We start from the raw sequence: 21,307 nt of genomic DNA, 5'->3' as shown, positions 1-21,307 counted from the left end.
CTGTTATCATGTAGATTTATGAGGGTGCACTCTTGTCAGAAATTAATCCATTACTTTTCCTACATAATTTTAACAAAAAACATTGGTAAAATATATATTTGGGAGTCTTAGACCTTTACAACAATACATAGTTTGTCAAGATTAGATTAGATTTAATTGTAATATATATTCACTATAGTGAAGTAAATGTAGGTGTCCCGTATACGGGACGGGGTGACAGTTAACAGGTTTAAGATCACACTGAGGTTAAATTCATAACATGAAATAGTTTAATAGCTATGATACAGATTTTGAAAACAAATCCTTGTATAGCTACGACAGATAACACTGGGATCTAACAATGTCTTGGAAGAAATATACACAAACACAAAACAGCATTAATTAGAAGAAAAAAAAAGACTGATTGACTCCAGCAGTGGACCAGGCTAAAATAGCTAAACTAAAACCCGCTAAATTACTTAAAAGAAATTAAATACATAAAAAGAAAAGCATCTTAACTTCTCTAACTCTAACACCAAAACAGAGAACAAACAATACTTACAAAAGAAATGGCATCTATCTACAGTATCATAAAACTAATACATTTCTGCCATATTTGTCTTAATTTAGCAGAAATAGAAAGAATAGTACGCTATTTCAAAACCAGCCGGCTGGTAATGTAATGGTCTTACATCAATCCATGAGAAATATAAAGTAAAATACACAGGTGCTAGATTGATAATTATTTCAGTCTCTGCTGATTGTGACGTCTCTGTATCAGGTTCTTGTTCAACATCAGCTGATCCTGAGGAAACAGGATTGATGTCTATATACTCAGTCCTAAAGTAAAACACACAGACAGTATGAGAGATTACTGCTGTCACATCACATCAGCAGATTCATTTCAGAAAAAACACAGCCAGAGATATTAGCATATTCATATCAAAAGTGTATAATAAAAATATACTCACAATAGTACAGTTCTGACAGTTTATAATTTGGATCATCTTTTAGATCAGAAAGTAACTTCACTTCTGAATCTCTTAGTTTATTCCCAGACAGATATATTTCTTTCAGGTGTTTAGGGTTTGATCGCAGAGCTGAAGCCAGAGCAGCACAACCTTGACCTGTGACCCCACAATCTCTCAACCTGTAGAGAACAAGGACAATTCTCACTCTCAAACATTTTGTCTCAAGATCCTAAGACAATCTTTGTTCATTTCAAGTTTTTAGAACTGGTAAATTGACTACAACTATTATTACTTTTATATCACCGCACAGCCTTTTAGAAGTTTAGTGTTTAAACATTAAAAAAAATACGGTAAAAACAGTTATATTTTGAATATTATTACAATCTAAAATAACTGTTTCCCGTTGTAATATGTTCAAATCTAATTTATTGTGTTCAAAGCTGAAGAATGAAGTAATTATGATAAATTCAGTGTCACATCATCCTTCAGAACTCATTCTAATATGCTGATGCGCTGTTTGGGAAACATTTCTGTTAATTATAAATGCTTCATATTTTTTGTGGAAACTGTGAAATTATTTTTCAGGATCCTTTGATGAGTAATGAACTCAAAAGAAAAGCGATTTTTTTAAAAACTGGAATCATTTGGAATTATACATGTATTTACTGTCACTTTTGATCAATCAATGCACATGTCTTATCTCACACAGGAATAAAAAGCATTAAAGAGATGATCTTACTTTAGTCTCTCCAATTTACAGTGAGAATCCTTAAGTCCATCAGATAGATGCTTCATGCCCAAATCTAGTATTTTATTCCCAGACAGATCCAGTTCTCTCAGGTTTGAGGGGTTTGATCTCGGAACTGAAGCCAGAGCAGCACAACCTTTAGCTGTGATATTACAGCCACCCAAACTGTAGAGAGATTGAACATTTAAGTACAGTAAATTCAACACAGTAACAATAAAACAACAACAACAACAAAAAAAACTTAATGAGTCATATTATGCTTTTTCACTCAGTTTTTTTTTTTTTACTTTAGCAAATTACATCTTCAGGGAGGCAAACTCATAAGGTGTGAAACAAGTTGAGTAATAATAAACAATTGCATTTAATACTAATGATATTCATGGCTGTTTTAATTTTTGCTTTTATACGTTAAAGAACAGTCTCATGGCATGATATGTCAAAATATGGGTCAGTACTAACATAGGTTCACAGATCCTAGAACACACTTTAAGTAAAATGTTTTCAGTGTTACTTACTGTGCTGATCTGGATTCTTTAATCACAGGAAGCAGCTTCCAAACGTCTTTATCAGATGCATTTTCTCTTCCAATAAATTTATTCAGCTCAAACACATCGCTCGTTTGCTCTGTCAACAAGACAAACACTACAGCTGACCACTGCACAGAGGTGAGTTTGGCTTCAGCTAATGTTCCAGAGTTCAGATATTGTTGTATTTCCTCCACTATTGAATGATCACCAAGCTCATTCAGACAGTGGAACAGATTGATGGATATTTTTGGAGAGCAACCGCTGCTGATCTTCTTCTTGATGTACTCAACTGTTTCCTCGTTGCTCTCAGAGCTCCCTCTTGTCTGTTTCATTAGTCCTTGTAAAAGACCCTGATTAGACTTCACTGACAGACCCAGAAGAAACCGCAGGAGAAGATCCAGATGTCCATTCTTACTCTGTAGAGCCTTATTTACAGCTTTATTATGCAGGTCAGATAATGAAATCTTTGACATACTGGTGATGTCATCAAACACATTTATGTTGTTGTTTGTACAGGAGAGGTGCACATATAGAGCTGCTAGATGTTCCTGAACGCTCAGATGAACAAAGCAGAAGACCTTCACTTGATTCAAGCCAAACTCCTCTCTGAAGATCTGAGTGCACAATCCTGAGTACACTGATGCTTCTGTCACATCAATGCCACACTCTCTCAGGTCTTCCTCATAGAAGATCACACTGCCTTTTTTCAGTTGCTCATATGCAAGTTTTCCTAATTTGAATATCATCTCTTTGTCTGTGTCCTTCTTCTTGTTGTACTTCATGTCTTTGATGTTAATCTGTGCCATCAGGAAGTGTGTGTACATCTGAGTGAGAGTCTTGGGAATCTCTCCACTCTCTGCTTGACTCAACATCTTCTCCAGAACAGCGGCTGAGATCCAGCAGAAGACTGGGATGTGACACATGATGTAGAGACTCCTTGAAGACTTCAGGTGTGAGATGATCCTATCGGCCAGACTCTGATCACTGATTCTCTTCCTGAAGTATTCCTCCTTCTGTGGCTCACTGAAGCCTCGTACCTCTGTCACTCGATGGACACACTCAGAGGGGATGAGATCAGCTGCTGCTGGTCTGGAGGTGATCCAGATGAGAGCAGAGGGAAGCAGATTCCCCACAATGAGGTTCTTCAGCAGCACGTCCACTGATGCTGATTCACTTACATCACACAACCTCACATCGCTCTGAAAATCCAGAGACAGACGACACTCGTCCAGACCATCAAAGATGAACAACACTTTATATTTGTCATTAGATATTTCCATTTCTTTTGTTTCTGGGAAAAAATGATGAAGAAGATCTGAAAGACTGAGTGTTCTGTCCTTCATCAGATTGAGTTCTCTGAAAGAAAGTGGAAATATGAGCTGGACGTCCTGATTCTCTTGTCCTTCAGCCCAGTCCAGGATGAACTTGTGCACAGAGACTGTTTTTCCAATGCCAGCGACTCCTTTTGTCAGCACTCTTCTGATGGGTTTGTCTTGTCCAGGTAAAGCTCTAAAGATGTCACTGCATTTGATCTGTGTGTCCTCTGTTGCTGTCCTGGATTGTGTCTCAATCTGTCTCACCTCGTGTTCATTACTGATCTCTCCACTCTCACTCTCTGTGATGTAGAGCTCTATGTAGATCTCATTTAAGAGTGTTTGGTTTCCTTGCTTTGTTGTTCCTTCATAAAGATACTGAAACTTTTTCTTCAGATTGGATCTTAATTGGTTGAGGTCATCATGGCTGTAAAATTAACCACATTACATGTATAAAAGTGCAGAAGTCTAATGAAGGCAAGGATAATCATGTTATTGATTATAAACTATATGATGAATCTTTGCAGCATCAAGACCTTGTATTTTACCTGACACCAGGATACACGCTTTCATGCATGTCTTGTGGTTGATTCACCGAATCATCATATTTCATTTTCTTACTGCTTTGTTCTGGTACAGCTGGCAAGGATCGCTTCGTTCGCCTTAAAACAGCATAAAGTAAATCAACAATCAGATACTTTGAAGCTGTACTTACTTGCCAGAAACCTGCCAAAATAAAAGCTTGCCAATGTAAAGTCTGAAAATGATAAAAATTTATATTAAAAAAGTAAATATTAGCATTTTACATTTTAAGTTTACTATAAAATAATAGTATTTTTATTTTAAAATAATAGTATTATTAACACACTTTTTTATTTTGTTATAAAATAATATTTTTTATCATTATTTTTAATTTATATTTTATAGTTATACAGTATTTAATGGGTCACACTATTGGTGCTTTACCAATGCACGGTATGACTCGGTACGGTTCGGTAAAGCTCACTTTTGGGGAGTTTTCCACTGGGTACAGTACCTGGAACTTTTTTCAGTACCACCTCGTCTGAGGATCCAAGCAAGCCGTACTGTTACCAAAATGTGACGTAAATCCTGCTGATCACTGATTGGCTGGAGAGAATCATCCCTACCTTTGTCACTGAACTAGCAACACCTTTTTTAACAACCAAAAAATTATTTTGTGGTCTGTTGAGGAACCACAGACATTCCTCTAGTTCAGGGGTCCCAAAACTCAGTCCTGGAGGGCCGGTGTGCTGCAGAGTTTAGATCCAACCCCAATTAGACACACCTGAACCAACCAATCAAGCTCTCACTAGGCATACTAGAAACTTCCCGGCAGGTGTGTTGAGGCAAGTTGGAGCTAAACTCGGCAGCACACCGGCCCTTCAGGAGTGAGTTTGGGCACCCCTGCTCTAGTTGATAGCCGAGGAACGGATGCAGCAAGAGCTTGATGGGGTGATGCAGAATGAAAAAGTTTTTCAGGAGTTTGCTCACCTTTTGGCCATGACACGTTTAATCCCACCCACTTAAAGAGGTATTAAACTGCAGTGGAAACGCAAACCGTGTCGAGCCAAGTTGTACCAGTGGAAAATCGCCATATGTGCAGAGTGAGGTCCAGACCCAGGGACGGTTGCATCTATCTACACCTATTTTTTTTTCAAGACTGGTCAAAGCGTTTTAGTTATGAAAAGGTACATTGTTCTTATTTGTATTGGAAAAGTAAGACTGATTAACTCTTGGCAACTGGTAGTTCTGAAGACACAGTCTTAACATGGTTTACACAACTGGCCCCAGATCTCCAGGTTCTCTTATGAGAACCATGGTGATAAACTTATGTGCACCCTTTTTTATAGTTATTATCACTGATAAATGTAATTGTTTATCAAATATAATTTTTTTTTGGCTGCCATTTTATAAAACCATTAAGAGACTGGTCAATACCATAGGCAATTATATACCTGACACTCTGCTGGTCTCCATCCTTCATGTATGGTGGAGGATCTCTAGACATTTCACTCTTCATAGACACACAGCTGGACTTTCTGCCTGATCTTTTCCGCTTAACTGACCTATAACAGAACAGAGGTTACATTTAACTCTTTAAGTTATCCTATATTCATCCTTTACAATGTGAATCCATGAGCAGGAACCTGCAAATGCAGAACTGGAAGTTAGATATTATCCCCACCACGTTTGTTTACTAATTTTTGTGGCTAATTTATTTAACAATACGTACAATTACAAATAAGGTTTATGTTTAACACAACAGATTTAAACCAATTTCCAAAATTCCCGATATTTAATGAATGTTGGTTGAGTTTTTCATTATACTGCTGCTATTTTATAAAACCATTAAGAGACTGGGAGAGAACACAAGAGGTCATGGTAAAACCATAAGCTACTGTGTACCTGACACGTTGCGGTTTGTTTCCGGCCTTCATGTCTGGTGGAGGATCTATAAACCAGTCACTCTTCTTGGACACACAGCTCTTGAGAATCTTGAGAATCTGATCCCTCTTGCTGGACTGAACTGTAATAGAGCAAACAAGAGCGCTTGGTGACATCAAATGATGTGTCTCTTTCATAATAAAACCAGAAAAAGTGTAGCAAAGTAAAAATTGTAACTTTTGATGTCATGTTGTCTTTAATTAGGGATAAATCTTAATTTTTTTTTTTTACTTGACACATGCTGTTACATAAAACAAGTAAAAAAAAAAAATAAGCCAGGCTTATTTCAGTTAGTCTGATTTATTTGAACTTGATTTGGTTTCATAATGCAAAATTACCATAACTCAAACTCAGTCACTGTGGCAACTTATGCTGGAAAACTGGTTAAGAGCGGGATAACTGTTAGACTAAGGTGAGCTACTCTTAAACTGACCAATAGGAAGTTAGGAACACATTGATATTACAGTGCTGACTCTGTCACATAAAATTGTGATGTGGGAAAATTGTGATTTTATGTGATGGCTCTCCCACAGACCCTGAGCTGAGCGGCCTTCCATTACCGCTCCCCAGCCAGTAAGGGAAGCATCTGTCGAGATAGAAACCCGATGACAAAGAGCTCCCAATACCGGACCCTGGGACAGGAACCAGTGTTCTCTCCATATGACCAAGGCGCGGAGACAAAGCCACGTGATCTTGATCGTATAAAGTGGGTTTCCCCTTGGGGAGAACCCTCTGGTCCTGAGCCACCACTGTAAAGGTCTCATGCCCAGCAGGCCAAAGGGGATCACATTGGACGCTGCTGCCATAAGACCCAACAATCTCTCGAACTGTTTCACAGTGCGTGACTGGCCTAGCTTTAGCTCTGATGTGGCTGTGAGGATGTTGGCTATACGAGCGGGCGAAAGAGCGGCTCGCATCGTGACCGACTCTCATACCACCCCAAGAAAAGTGGTCCTCTGTAATGGAGATAGCACACTCTTCTTGGTATGGAGATATGGAAGTACGCATCTTTTAGGTCTATCGTGATGAACCAGTTCTCGGATCTGATTTGAGTCACGATCTGTTTGAGTGTCAGCATCTTGAATTTTAATTTCTGAACTGTACAATTCAACAGACGAAGATCTAAAATGGGACGCAGCCCTCCATCCTTTTTTTGGAACAATGAAATAAAGACTGTAAAAACCCGATGCCCTGTCGGGAGGATACACCTGCTCTATAGCATTTTTCGCTAAAAGAGATTTTACTTCTTGGTCCATGACCAGAGCCTGCTCGGGATTACTTTGAGCAACCCCACGTTGTAGTGTGGGGGACAAGAACCGAACTGGATTCTGTAACCCTTCTCTACTATCCGCAGGACCCATTGAGATATATTTGGCAGACTTTTCCATTCTGTCAGACATTCTACTAAGGGAACCAGCCTCTCGAGGCTGGCCTCTGGTGTAATTTGAACAACTAGTTCGGGGACCTGAAGCCGAAGCCCAGGAATCACCCGAGCTAACTGCTCTTGAACCCCCTTCAGAGGGAGCGAGCCTGACGCAGCGTCTGGGAGACACAGTGCCAGAGACCCGCTGGAGACCGCTGCGCCCCGAGGCACCAAGGGTGGCGGGGTTGGTAGGACGGCCCCGTGAGAGCACCGAGACGGGATGGGCACCATATACTGAGGTGTACACTGCACCGTCTCGATTGGGGCTGCCCTCACAGGTCTGACCCATTTAGCGTCAGGACCTTTTCTTCTGAGCCAAAGCTTTCTTAGCGAGAAGAACGGTCCTCAGATCCGGCTTCTGCTTAGATTGCTTTGGCTGTGAGTGCTGGCTTGGTCCCCATGATTTTTGAGGAGGAGCGCGAGACGCAACACTCTCTTTTTGAAACACACGATATGAGGAGCATGACGGCTGGGGCTGCCTTGCACGCCCAGCAGTCTCAGGAGGATTAGATCGGCGAGGGAGAAAACTTTTAAAAGCTTCAGATTGCTTTTTATTTTCTTGAAATCTTTCAACCATTTCATTCACAGTATCACCAAACAGACCTTCATGAGAAATGGGAGCGTCTAAAAGAAAAGATCTATCTTTATCTTTAATATCTGAAAGAATAAGCCAAAGGTGTCTTTCTGTAGAAACCAAAGCAGCCATAGATCTACCAATAGCACGTGCTGTTTCTTTAGTCGCCCTGAGAGATAAATCCGTAGCCCAACGAAGTCCACGAATTTCGTCACGCCTGACTCGTCACGTCTGTTCCGCCCGGGGCATCGCTTCATAACCATTTTCTTTCAGCCCTCTTATATCAGAATAAATGCGCACTTGAGGGCTTAAAAGACGTGACGAATATGGCTTATTCCACGATCTAGACAGCTCACTGTGAAGATCAGGAAAAAATGGAAGACCCCATGACGTAGGAGACGTTTAAGAAAACAGAAAAAGATACCGCATGCTCCACTCCCAAACCAACTACACAAAGCTTGAGTGTATCCCCACCCATTAAATAACGCAGGCAGGAAGAAGGACACTGTTTGAATAGTTGCTTCGCCATTATATAAACTTTGAACAAGACAACAGTAAATATGACAGACAGGTTTGACACAGATCGCTTGCTGAGGCACAGAAAGCTAACACCGGTTGGGGTTTTTATCAATTCCTGGTCGTGACGTCACTCCTGACGCTCACTCTCGCCATTGGACTAGTTGACATGGATGCTTCAGACGCACTCACGCAGAATGCGTTCCCAAGGCGTTATCAATGCATCGTCTCTCCCACGATGGGGAACCAGGGTTTCTGCAGGATATTTAAGCTCAAATTTAAGACTTTTTAAGACATTTTTTAAGGCCTGAACACAAAAATTAATCCCATATGAGCGGGGTAGGGCAATGTCTATAGTATCATATAAAGTACCATAAAATATAATAGAATTACTGTAAAAAGCATAGTTTACAGTTCAGATACAAGTTTTCACAAAACCAAAGTTTTATAAAATGATTTATAAAAAAACTTTACATTTCAGCCTTAAAAGTCAAAAGTATTAATTAATATATTAATTTAAACAGTTATTATCAATAAATTATTATAATTAAACAACATAAATTAGGGGTGTGCAATATTGAAAAAAAAGATATCTCCATAATATTCTTGGATTTTATTGATAACGATAATTAGACAATGTTAATAGAAAATTAATGTGATATTGTGTTTGTATCGTAAGGACTACCGTGGACTGCTGACTCCTGAATTTTCTGATATTCTAAATTTCCATCCTGTTTTATGGCCATTCTCACCTTTAAGGCATTTTTTTCTAAAAGTGTGCACCATCTTTTAAGTCAGATTCTTGCATTTGGGTTGTTACCAAGCAAATTAAATCAGCATCAACAGAATTGATCTTTGCAATGCAGAGGAAACGCAGAAGCTGCATTAGAAGTGTCATTTACGTGCATTTACACACTGTTTAATGCAGCCCAGAGGGACATGGAATACCTTAACCTGCAGTTACAAATGCATGAATAATGTTTTGATATTATAAACTAAAATATTGAAAACTGATGTTTGAAATGATTAAAAAAAATAAAAGATAAATAAAAATGTGAAATTAAAACCACCAGTATGCGACAGTAAGTCACTGTTAATAAGTGAGTCGATTGAACCGAATCATTTAAACAATTGATTCATGCAGGAACAAACAGAATCCTGTTGCTCTGTTTTTTGTTTTTTTTTCTTGGAGAAAAAGCATAAACAGGACATATGGTGTCTAAAACATAATCTCTTAAAGGGATCCCCAGGTATTAAGACATGTATAGCTTAATATACCATAAATGATGTCTCTTACTGAAATATGTAATAGAAAACCCATGAAAGATGTATGTTATTTAAAAAAATCACATACAGTAGTTTTATGCATATTTTGGACTATTTGGGGCACCATTATTCTGATGACGTAAAATGGTAGAAATCGGTGAGCCGCTGCCGCTACCTGTTGCTGTTTTTACCACAACACATGATTAGCGTTGACAACTTTGAAAATGAAATACTGATATGATGGCTACAGCTACTGAAAGAGCGTACCGGTGGTGATGGATATAAGATTTTTCCCCACAAGGAGTCAGAACACCCATGATCTCGGGGGAAACCTGCGCTGAGAAATTCCTCCAGTGGCTGCAGCATCAACATTAGCATCGGCAAGTTAACATCCTAACAAGATTAACAAAATACAACATCCAGAAGCCACACAATGTGGTATCGTATCAGTATTTTATTTTCTTGAGTTTATTTTCTGAGTTGTGTCACTGTAAAAAGCGCCAGTATCTTTCATGGGTTTTCTGTTTCATATTTCAATAAGAGACATAATTTGTTATATTAAGTTGTACATGTCTTAATACCCGGGGATACCTTTAATATTAACTACTTATTTAACTGTTGTATAAAACAAATATCACATTTGTAATCATGCAGGGCAGGTTATGTTCTGAGTTACAGATCTCAAACTGAAGCTGGACCAATCAGATGTTAGAGAAGTGACACATGTCTGACACAAAGTCAGTCCAGTTTATCTCGCTCCAAATTAAAGGTCAATAATGCTAAAAAAAAAAACTATAGAAGTCGTCTGGCTTTAAAAAAATATATAAATCATTTTATGATTTATATAATCATTGTGATTCATATTATTATTATTTTTCTTTTACACACAAGCAATTTTAGTTTAAGTTATCATATATCATTTATCTTAAATAAATATTAATGTATACAGATCATGTAATATAAAAAAGCTGTAATTTCAAAAGATTGGACTATTTAAAAAAAAAAAAAAAATCTGACCTTACATGTTCCAGTCTCTATCGCTATATATTTTCAAATGTATAAACTAAGTTAAAAAGTTTCACTTGTGAATGCGCTGATATAGCAAGATATTTTATGTTATTTGTCCTCCTTATGTTATTACGTTTAAATTTGTCATATACTTCAATCTCTTAACCTTTAATTTTTAATCTCACTGGGACTACAAACTTGCTTTGTACTGCAAGGCTTATGATTGGTTGTTCACCAGTGATGTCATACATTCATGTGCACACTCTCCACAAACTCAGGATCAAAAGCCTGAATTGACAAAAAAAAGTTGATGAACAGCATCAAGGTAAGAACAAAGCCGGATTAGAGAGGTTTGGTTTTTGTCAACTCAAAACTAATCCTGTAAGTCTGAATTAGTTCAGCTATCTTTATGGTACAGGCCCCAGATCTGTGGAAATGACTGGGATTGTTATGCTTATGTCAAAGTGGCCTTTGTTTTTACACAATGTCCACTCCATCCTTTTCTTAAGCAATAACACTATTTCTGTTAACCCAGCAGTGACTATGTTCTACATTTACTATTTCAGTGAAGTTGAATAATTTAATAGGATGATAGAGAAACAATTGAGAAAAGAGGGGAGAGAATCCAGATGTCAGGTAGTGCTGCTGCATACATCACAATGTGTGCTTTAAATATTTAAATGTCAGGAAAAGTCATGTCAATAATTATATTTCTATTCTGATTTCTTGCATCTCTATTCTTTTTTCAGTTCAAATGGGCTTTATCGACATGAATTTTTCAAGAACCTTTATTCCCACAACATAACGTTTTTTTCCAAATCTTTGAACAGCATTCAATAACAGTATTATAAACATTAATTGGTATTAAGATTTATATAATTATTTTTGTATTGTATTTGTGTGTGCACGAAGATCTTTTAAATATGAAATGTAAAATCAGAGAATAGAAAATGTTCAAGTAAATGTTCCTTATTTCATTCACTTCCCTCACGTTCTCTCTCTTAGGAGTCAGTGAAGATGTTGTGCAAGTTCTTTCTAATGAGATTCACATCATGAAGAAATTAGTTTTTGTTTGTGTTCAAGTTCAACTGTCATAATATAATATACACAATCTTAAATCTACCTCAGAGTCATCCTTGTGTCTTCCCTCTGAACTTGAAAATGTGGTTAATCTAGTGACTGAAAAGACTATAACGTGATCCCTTGTTTATTTTACTTGAGTTATTATTTTATGATACTTAGACCTAATAATTACCCAATTACTCAACATTCCTAGGACCCTAGTTTAATTACTGTCACGGTTTACGCTGCCTGAAGGAATACGGAGCCGAGGATAAATGAAATAAGGCTTTTAATATATACAACTCATGGAGCACAGCGATAGACACACGTAAGTGAGTGAGTTAGTCACAAGTGATGAGACCCGACAAAACAGAACTGAAAGGACAAGGCTTATGTACAGCGGATAATGGGGAAACGCAGGTGGATGGAATCACTAAATTAACACACATGAGGAAGAGAATAGACACACCTGGGAACTAATCAAACCAAAACACGGAAAGACAGAAACTGGGTCACGGGCAAAAACACACTAAATGAGTCCAGGTGTGACAGTACTCCCCCCTCCCGGTAGGTGCGTCCTCGCACCGTAGAAACAACAGAGGGAGGCGTGGGTGGGAACTTGGGAGGAGGTTCCGGTGGAGGACGGACTCCCAGGAGGGGGCCAGCAGACAGGGACCACAGGAGGAGGAGCCAGGGAGGAGACAGGAGCAGGAGGAGCCAGATGGTCCACCAGAGACCAGCCAGGACGGAGATCCAAGGTGGAGTCGACGGCGGGAGGAGCCATGGTGAAGGAGGGGTCGACGACACCAGGGGGCCGACAGGCGGAGACTGCACCGGTGGGTGAGGAGCCCAAGATGGAGCAGCACAGCCGCAGAGCCAGGGGGACATCGAGGTTCCGGAGGGCCTAGGTGGAGCAGGAGGCTCAGGCGACCAAGGCGGAGGCGGGGTCCTGGCAGACCGCTGTGGAGCCGGAGCGACCGAGGATGGAGGTGGAACCGGAGGGAAGGAGGAGCCTGACAGAGCCGGAGGGATGGAAAGACGAGGTGGAACCGGAGGAGTGGAGTCCCGAGGCGGCGGATGGTCGACGACTGACCAAGGTGGAGCCGGAGGGACGAGGGAGCCCGGTGGAGCAGGTGGGATGACAGACCACGGTGGAGACGAGGGAGCTAAGAGCCAAGGCGGAGCCGCTGGGTCGAAGGACCGAGGAGGAGTCCAGGGCTCGGAGGCTGGAGGCGGAGACAGGGCCTTAACGCGCCAAGGCGGAGCTGGAGACTGGCAGTCCAGCGGCAACCACCGCGCCCCGATGGCGCGGACTGAGGGTGAGCTGCGGGACTGACTGGCACCAGCAGGGATGGCGAGGAACTGGCTGGTCTAGGAGGAGGAGAGAGGAGAAGGATGGGAGGAAGGACAGGAGGATCAGGACTGGACGGAACCAGCGAAAGAGTAGAGGGACCAGCAGGTTTGGGAGGAGGCGGGAGAGGGAGGCTGGGAGGGAATACAGGAGACACAGAAGATTCAGGGCTGGGTGGAACCAGCGGAGACACAGATGATTCAGGGCTGGGCGGAACCAGCGGAGACACAGAAGATTCAGAGCTGGGCGGAACCAGCGGAGACACAGAAGATTCAGAGCTGGGCGGAACCAGCGGAGACACAGAAGATTCAGAGCTGGGCGGAACCAGCGGAGACACAGAAGATTCAGAGCTGGGCGGAACCAGCGGAGACACAGAAGATTCAGAGCTGGGCGGAACCAGCGGAGACACAGAAGATTCAGAGCTGGGCGGAACCAGCGGAGACACAGAAGATTCAGAGCTGGGCGGAACCAGCGGAGACACAGGAAACTCAGGGCTGGGCGGAACCAGCGGAGAAACAGGAAACTCAGGGCTGGGCGGAACCAGCGGAGAAACAGAAAACTCAGGGCTGGGCGGAACCAGCGGAGAAACAGAAAACTCAGGGCTGGGCGGAACCAGCGGAGATACAGGAAACTCAGGGCTGGGCGGAACCAGCGGAGAAACAGAAAACTCAGGGCTGGGCGGAACCAGCGGAGAAACAGAAAACTCAGGGCTGGGCGGAACCAGCGGAGAAACAGAAGATTCAGAGCTGGGCGGAACCAGCGGAGACACAGAAGATTCAGAGCTGGGCGGAACCAGCGGAGATACAGGAAACTCAGGGCTGGGCGGAACCAGCGGAGAAACAGAAAACTCAGGGCTGGGCGGAACCAGCGGAGAAACAGAAAACTCAGGGCTGGGCGGAACCAGCGGAGAAACAGAAAACTCAGGGCTGGGCGGAACCAGCGGAAATGGAGCAGAGGAAATGACTGGAGGAGGTAGGAGTGGGAGACTGAGAGGGTATACAGGGGAATCAGGGCTGGACGGAACCAGCGGGGAAACAGGAAAATTAGGGATTACCTCCATAGACCAGTCCATCAGATCCAGAACTTGCTCCATATGATCTTCAGAGACTGCATACAGCTCACCCTCAGTCGCAGGAGTGTGGGCAGGGCTTTCCTCCACGCCCTCGATCTCCACGAGGACTCCCACGATGCACGGTGTGGCCGGCTCACACACCTGGTCAGTCGCGCTCTCGAGATCCTGTTCCCTGTCAATGGATTGCTCGGGCTCTGCGGCTGCGGAGGGCTCTGGCTCCGTGAAGCGAGTTGGTGGCTGGCTGGTCTCTGGGTAGGGAGTGGGACTGGCGAGATCCTCTATGGGGCTGATGGTGAAAGATGAGCCATTTCTCGCCAGAGTCCACTCCACGTATGCGGCGAAATCCTCCCGAGGACCATCTTCGGGCGACAACGCTCTGCACTTGGAGTTCAGGCTGGTGTTGTAGAAGGTGCAGAGCGCGTCGTCCGGGTAGCTGGTGGCATTAGCTAATAGCAGAAACCGTCTGGTGTGGTCCTCGAGAGAGCGTCCTTCCTGCTCCAGCATGAGGAGGAGGAATCCGGGGCTAGAGAGGGGATCCATCAAACACTACGAAACAAAAAGACTGAGAAAAAACGAAAGCAAAACGGAGGGAAAGACGCAGTTTTAAACTTTTTTTTCTTTATGGTCGGGTCTTCTGTCACGGTTTTCGCTGCCTGAAGGAACACGGAGCCGAGGATAAACGGAATAAGGCTTTTAATATATACAACTCATGGAGCACAGCGATAGACACACGTAAGTGAGTGAGTTAGTCACAAGTGATGAGACCCGACAAAACAGAACTGAAAGGACAAGGCTTATGTACAGCGGATAATGGGGAAACACAGGTGGATGGAATCACTAAATTAACACACATGAGGAAGAGAATAGACACACCTGGGAACTAATCAAACCAAAACACGGAAAGACAGAAACTGGGTCACGGGCAAAAACACACTAATTGAGTCCAGGTGTGACAATTACAATAAAGAAAGTAGTATTGTGGTGAAATAAACCTTTAAAAAAAAAAAGTTGTTAAAACTGGGTGAAAATACTGCCGTGGGTGGCACTTTTTTCAGTCCTCCAAAGCTAGGGTCCTAGAAATGTGGTCCAGGGACTGCAGTTCTCAGACTCGGTAGGTGGCGCTGTCACAAAAAAACTAGGGTCCAAGAAATGCAATCCTACAAATGCGTTCCTGAAATTGCGGCCTCTGACAGATAATAATGGGTTTCAGTTAATACACATAGGCATCCTGAAGCTCACTGTGTTTTCAGCCTCAATATATGAGTACATGAACACTTAAACAATCTCTAGAACTGCTCTAAGTCACTTCATGAGCATTTTTCTTATTTTGAGAAAACTATCGTCATATCATACACAAAGGGACTGCAATGTTTCAAAGACTCCAATGTTTCAAGAGTTTAGTGCATGGAATAGGTTACATGCTTATTAGATAACCGTATTTGAGTTGATTTATATGCTTTTATTTATTATTATTTTTTAATTAACTATTTTTTTCAAACCATTGCAGTGTTAAAAAAAAAAAAACAGTATTTAAATGAATAAAATATTAATGATTCCATCTCGGATTATCCCGGGTTGCTATGGTCACGCAGGTTTGTTTACATATTAAACTCGTGCCCACGAGAAAAACATATCATCCCTCGACATAAGAAGTCGTGGCCAAGAGAAATGGATGTTGTTTCCTCAACATGGCATCTCGAGGCCACAACATAAGGATGTTGTTACCTCGACAAAATGATCTCGTGGCCACGACATAATATGACATTCCCACGAGTTATTATTTCGTGGCCACAACAACACTAAGTAAACCGAACAAGTAACTTTACCGGCTCCGTAAATTTGAGCTTTAGAATTTTACAGATAGTATTTATACTCTAACAACAACATTACACACTAACTAAAGTTTAAAACAAGGGATCACGAAGAACGGGACCTTTAACATTTGCAAATAAACATTCATTAGAGAAATTTAGAAAAGTAGTCAAAAAGCAAAAGTAATCAGTTACATTAATAAAGTAATTGAAAAAGTTACACTACTATTACATTTTAAATATGGTAACTTGTAATCTGTAACCTATTACATTTCCAAAGTACACTTTCCCCACACTGATTGGGAAATGTCCCGATTGATCTTTTAGATTATTTTATGCCAGGTTTCGGACTTTAATCCCCACTATTCCCTTGGTGTGTCTGATTAGTCTGATCTTCCCGACTCTGACTGGAAATAACAGAAAGACTGATTCAGACATAGCTATTAAACACGGTCACAGTAATTCGATTAGAAATTTAGCCACAGGGAATGTTTATGAACTTCCATGTAGAAATGTTGCTATTGAGTAAACTGAAATTTAACGAGTTGATTGAGTAAACAACAAAGACAGAAGGCATGGATTAAGGCTATTAAAATATGTTACTGAACAAGTCAAGTTCACTAATGATTGTAACTGATCTGAGCAAAGACACTTACTAGGTTTTTTTTTTTTTTTAGCAATGAAGGTTATATTCTATTGCTGGGTTATACTCTATTGTCTTAGTTATAGATATTGTTTCTAGTTATAACTATTGTTTATATATATATATATAGATTTTTTTGCTTTAAAGGATTCTCATATTTTAACGATTATTAAATGTCATTAGCTCTGAGGTGGGTACATGTGGCGTCAGCAACATACAATCCAAAAACAACAACAAAAAAACATTAAAGCTGAATGAGTCAGAATAATAGTCTAACTAAGCAGAACAACAATAATTGAAGATAGTTAATCGTTTTAGTGATTTATATTAAGGCGCTTTAGATTAATATAGAACCCTGCAACATTGAAATGGGATTCGACCTTAAGCTGCTTTCGCGTCGATTTTATTCGACACAGACTTACACCATTTTACAAATCGTTTATCTAACAAATATAGTCATCACACAAGTTTTATGTATCAAATATTATCTTTCATACTTACTTTTTGTCCTATGATAACTTGATGCAGTTGTTTGAAGGGAAATGGCTCCTGTAACTGTAACTCTTTCACTTTTGGATTGTACTGCAGTATCTTAACATATTATAACGTTACACATTAACTAGAAAAAAAAAAACATGTAAGACTATAAGCCCTATAAGACTAAAATGGTTTCTTCCATGTTATCTGGAAAGAAATAATTTTAGCCTGATAGGGCTTTTTTTCTAGTTAATGTGTAACGTTACAGTATGTTTTAGATAAGTCTAATAAAACGGCATTGATGCTTCTCGTCATAACACAACGATGCCATCGGTCCAATGGTGATGAAAAGTGTAAGATATACACTCACCTAAATTATTATTAGGAACACCTGTTCAATTTCTCATTAATGCCATTATCTAATCAACCAATCACATGGCAGTTGCTTCAATGCATTTAGGAGTGTGGTCCTGGTCAAGACAATCTCCTGAACTCCAAACTGAATGTCAGAATGGGAAAGAAAAGTGATTTAAGCAATTTTGAACGTGGCATGGTTGTTGTTGGTGCCAGATGGGCCGGTCTGAGTATTTCACAATCTGCTCAGTTACTTGGATTTACATGCACAACCATTTCTAGGGTTTACAAAGCATGGTGGTAAAAGGGAAAACATCCAGTATGCGGCAGTCCTGTGGGCGAAAATGCCCTCTTGATGCTAGAGGTCAGAGGAGAATGGGCCGACTGATTCAAGCTGATAGAAGAGCAACTTTGACTGAAATAAGCACTCCTTACAACCGAGGTATGCAGCAAAGCATTTGTGAAGCCACAACACGCACAACCTTGAGGCGGATGGGCTACAACAGCAGAAGACCCCACCGGGTACCACTCATCTTTACTACATACAGGAAAAAGAGGCTACAGTTTGCACGAGCTCACCAAAATTGGACAGTTGAAGACTGGAAAAATGTTGCCTGAGTCTGGATTTCTGTTGAGACATTCAGATGGTAGAGTCAGAATTTGACGTAAACAGAATGAGAACATGGATCCATCATGCCTTGTTACCACTGTGCAGGCTGCTGCTGTGCAATGGTGTGGGGGATGTTTTCTTGCCACACTTTAGGCCCCTTAGTGCCAGTTGGGCATTGTCATTAAATGCCACGGCCTACCTGAGCATTGTTTCTGACCATACGACCCTCTTAAAAATGGTCTAGGGGTAAAAGGAGTAACATTCAAATTTGGTGGTTAAACTGTATCCCTTTATGACCACCATGTACCACTGATGGCCACTTCCAGCAGGATAATGCACCATGTCACAAAGCTTGAATAATTTCAAATTGGTTTCTTGAACATGACAATGAGTTCACTGTACTAAAATGGTCCCCACAGTCGCCAGATCTCAACCCAATTGAGCATCTTTGGGATGTGGTGGAACGGGAGCTTCGTGCCCTGGATGTGCATTTCTAAAGAATGCTTTCAGCACCTTGTTGAATCAATGCCATGTAGAATTAAGGCAGTTCTGAAGGTGAAAGCGGGTCAAACACAGTATTAGTATGGTGTTCCTAATTATCCTTTAGGTGGGTGTATCTGGCTCCAAAAACCACACATGGCTTATGAATATGAATTACGTAATGTGCCCGGAAGAGGTATCTGATTGGCTATAAGTAAATGGGTTTGGCAGTTATCCTATCATTTTCTCATTTCCTCGATTTTGCATTGCAAGATTCGCTGGTAAAATCTGAAGCAACACATGACAGGGTTTAAACAATCTGTATATTATACTAACGTTTAGGAGACCACCTGTGGGACTTGACACTTCATTAATGTTGCATCTTTGTTAACATTTTGTCACAAAGAATAAAGATTATATATATATTTCTGAACAAAAAGTCTCAAACACACTATCTGGTTTTGTAAAGATACATAATAAATCTCATGATTAATTACATTTCTGATCTGACTTTTACTATATCTTTTTCTATCACTGAAACGATCAGCCTTAAGACTTCTAATTTCCATCTTGACAAAATAGAGACTATCTAGGAAAGAATAATACAGATACGCAGACTATGCATGAAATATGTCTGAAGTAGTTGTTGTATGTTTTTTTTTGGTTTGTTTTGTTTAGTCCTGCGATACATCACCAGACTGCATATTCTCATGATAACCAGCAGATGGCGTTAATGACTTTTCAAATAATTGAACAGAATTTTACAGAATGTAGTGGAAGCTGGAAATATTAGTATTGATGTACCAGGAATTTAATGAAATAAAAATGAACAATTAGGTCTTTGCTAAACGATTACACATTAGTTTAACAGCCATTCTCAATGACATTTTAATTACTTTTTGTCCTTCCAGAGCACCTTAAATTAATATTTTCCCCTAACATTAAAGTTCGAATCCTAATAATTCTTACCTTAATTGTTACGTGAGGTCTCTTTTTTCTGCAGAACACAAAATAAGGTATTTCGAAGAACACTGGAATCCACTGACACATATTTCAAAATATTGCCTTGTGTCTCACATAAGATAAAACACATACAGGGTTGGAACATAAATGGCATGTGCAGCTGTATAAGTGACTGTACAGCAGCAACTGTGAAATTAAATACCACGTCCTATATCTAACTTGTGTCATTTATAACAGTTAAAATGTATGGCTTTTACATTCAGCAAAGGTTGTTCTGGATTTAAGCAGAATCTTTAACCACAATCCTAAGAAAGCAGACATCAGAAATTGTTTTTTATTTTAATTACTGAATATAGGCTACAGTTAAGAAAATGATGGTCTCTACTACCATAACATTTCATATTGATACATTTCAAAGGGTTGTATGAGTGCTTGAGGAAGCACATACTGCAGACAGACAGATAGATAGAACCTTTCAGATGAAACAATGCGCGCTCTCGCGTTCAGCTGTCTGCGCGTTCGCGTACCTCCCTCCCCACCCAGGAGTGAGCGCACGCGAGTATTTCCACAGCACGAGAGAGAGTGAAATACACCAGAGTCAGCCCGCAGAGAGACACACATGAGCACAAGCGGAGCAGTGTTTCAATGAATGATCCAGCAGCAGCAGCAGCAGAAACATGCGCTTCTCAGCCACGCCTGCCCTGAACAACACCGTGAACTAGGATACAAGGTATGACAGAACATCAGACACAACTTCTCCCATCAACAAACTGTGTGATCGCGCAAAACGAGAAGAGCGTTTTCATCCTTCAGATGATCTCAGTATGATGATGCTTGCTTCTGTCTGGGACTGAAAAGTAAACGAGCACGAGATAAAGAGCAGGTGTAATGGAATAAAGCGACGCCTTCAGCTTGTTTTGCTTTTAATGTTAGATCATGTTCTTTATTGGTGCTTTCGGTGCAGATAACATGCAAAAGTATTGCTATTATTTTAGGAGCTCTTAAATTATTGTTAGTGCATGTTTGTTTGTGTGTGTAGATTCTCTTAGTTGCGGATGATGTGCAAATATAAACTGTTATACAGGATTTTAGGAGACAGCCTATATTTATAATGTGTGAATGCATAAACATAAATTCCTAAACTCATGTGGGATTCCCGTTGGTGTCTGTGGACACTTGTTTGTTTCTCTGTCAGTGTGATCACTTTAAATGAAAGCAGTTCGTATAGGGGATGGCATAGTCTTAAATGCATGACAAACCCGTTGTTATAATGTTTGATGGATGTAAATGTTTGGTCACATAAACGGAACGCTTATTGTGTGACCTTCCTATATCATTGTTTTGATTGTTGAATCTGATGTTATGAAACTAAATGTCAGCGATGTGATAACGGGCACTTTAATGCTCGGGACTGACGGGATTGCACCGTGCATGCGGGGTTTCCTCGATTCTTCTGCAGATGGAGGTTCCCTTCTCCTCCCTCCCTTTTAAAACGAGCATTCAGGGTTTGTTCAGAATGCAATACTAGTATATACAGCCTACTGTTTTTTAAGAGCACGATTTATTTTTTTATAGCACTCATAAAATGGCAACATTATCTGACAGACATTCATTGATTCTGCGTTATAATAAATCACACCTGTCTTTCTGTGACAGAACTGGACTGTAACAGCCGAGAGGGCGTCAGCATGAT

At 40.6% G+C, this 21,307-nt stretch overlaps 2 protein-coding genes across 9 annotated transcripts in view; one reads left to right on the top strand and one right to left on the bottom strand.

Annotated features, from left to right (window-relative positions):
* Positions 1–4,155, bottom strand: part of LOC127972951 (NLR family CARD domain-containing protein 3) — a 44,963-nt gene extending 40,808 nt beyond the window's left edge. For 3 of the 7 annotated variants that reach the window (XM_052576976.1, XM_052576977.1, XM_052576974.1), the window contains exons 1-2: positions 4,087–4,155; positions 3,806–3,965 (exon numbers count right to left, since the gene is read on the bottom strand). In XM_052576976.1, the coding sequence (XP_052432936.1) occupies positions 3,806–3,965; positions 4,087–4,151 (225 nt within the window). In that variant the 5' untranslated portion in view covers positions 4,152–4,155. Of the gene's footprint in view, positions 1–588; positions 820–950; positions 1,130–1,689; positions 1,864–2,213; positions 3,966–4,086 lie in introns of those variants that run through there. The other 4 variants (XM_052576980.1, XM_052576979.1, XM_052576978.1 and 1 more) reach the window with 3 other exon arrangements.
* LOC127972942 (sodium/calcium exchanger 2-like) overlaps positions 1–21,307 on the top strand; it is a 202,068-nt gene that overhangs the window by 2,100 nt on the left and 178,661 nt on the right. The window contains exon 1 of one of the 2 annotated variants that reach the window (XM_052576956.1): positions 20,196–20,344. The exons of the other annotated variant lie outside the window; for it this stretch is intronic. The gene's annotated coding sequence lies outside the window, so the exon portion shown is untranslated. Of the gene's footprint in view, positions 1–20,195; positions 20,345–21,307 lie in introns of those variants that run through there. 2 annotated transcript variants of the gene reach the window in all.

This window comes from Carassius gibelio, chromosome B15 (assembly GCF_023724105.1).
Source record: "Carassius gibelio isolate Cgi1373 ecotype wild population from Czech Republic chromosome B15, carGib1.2-hapl.c, whole genome shotgun sequence".
Lineage (NCBI taxonomy): Eukaryota > Metazoa > Chordata > Actinopteri > Cypriniformes > Cyprinidae > Carassius > Carassius gibelio.
The sequence above is the reverse complement of the archived record's forward strand: the minus strand, read 5'-3'. Positions and strand labels throughout refer to the sequence as shown.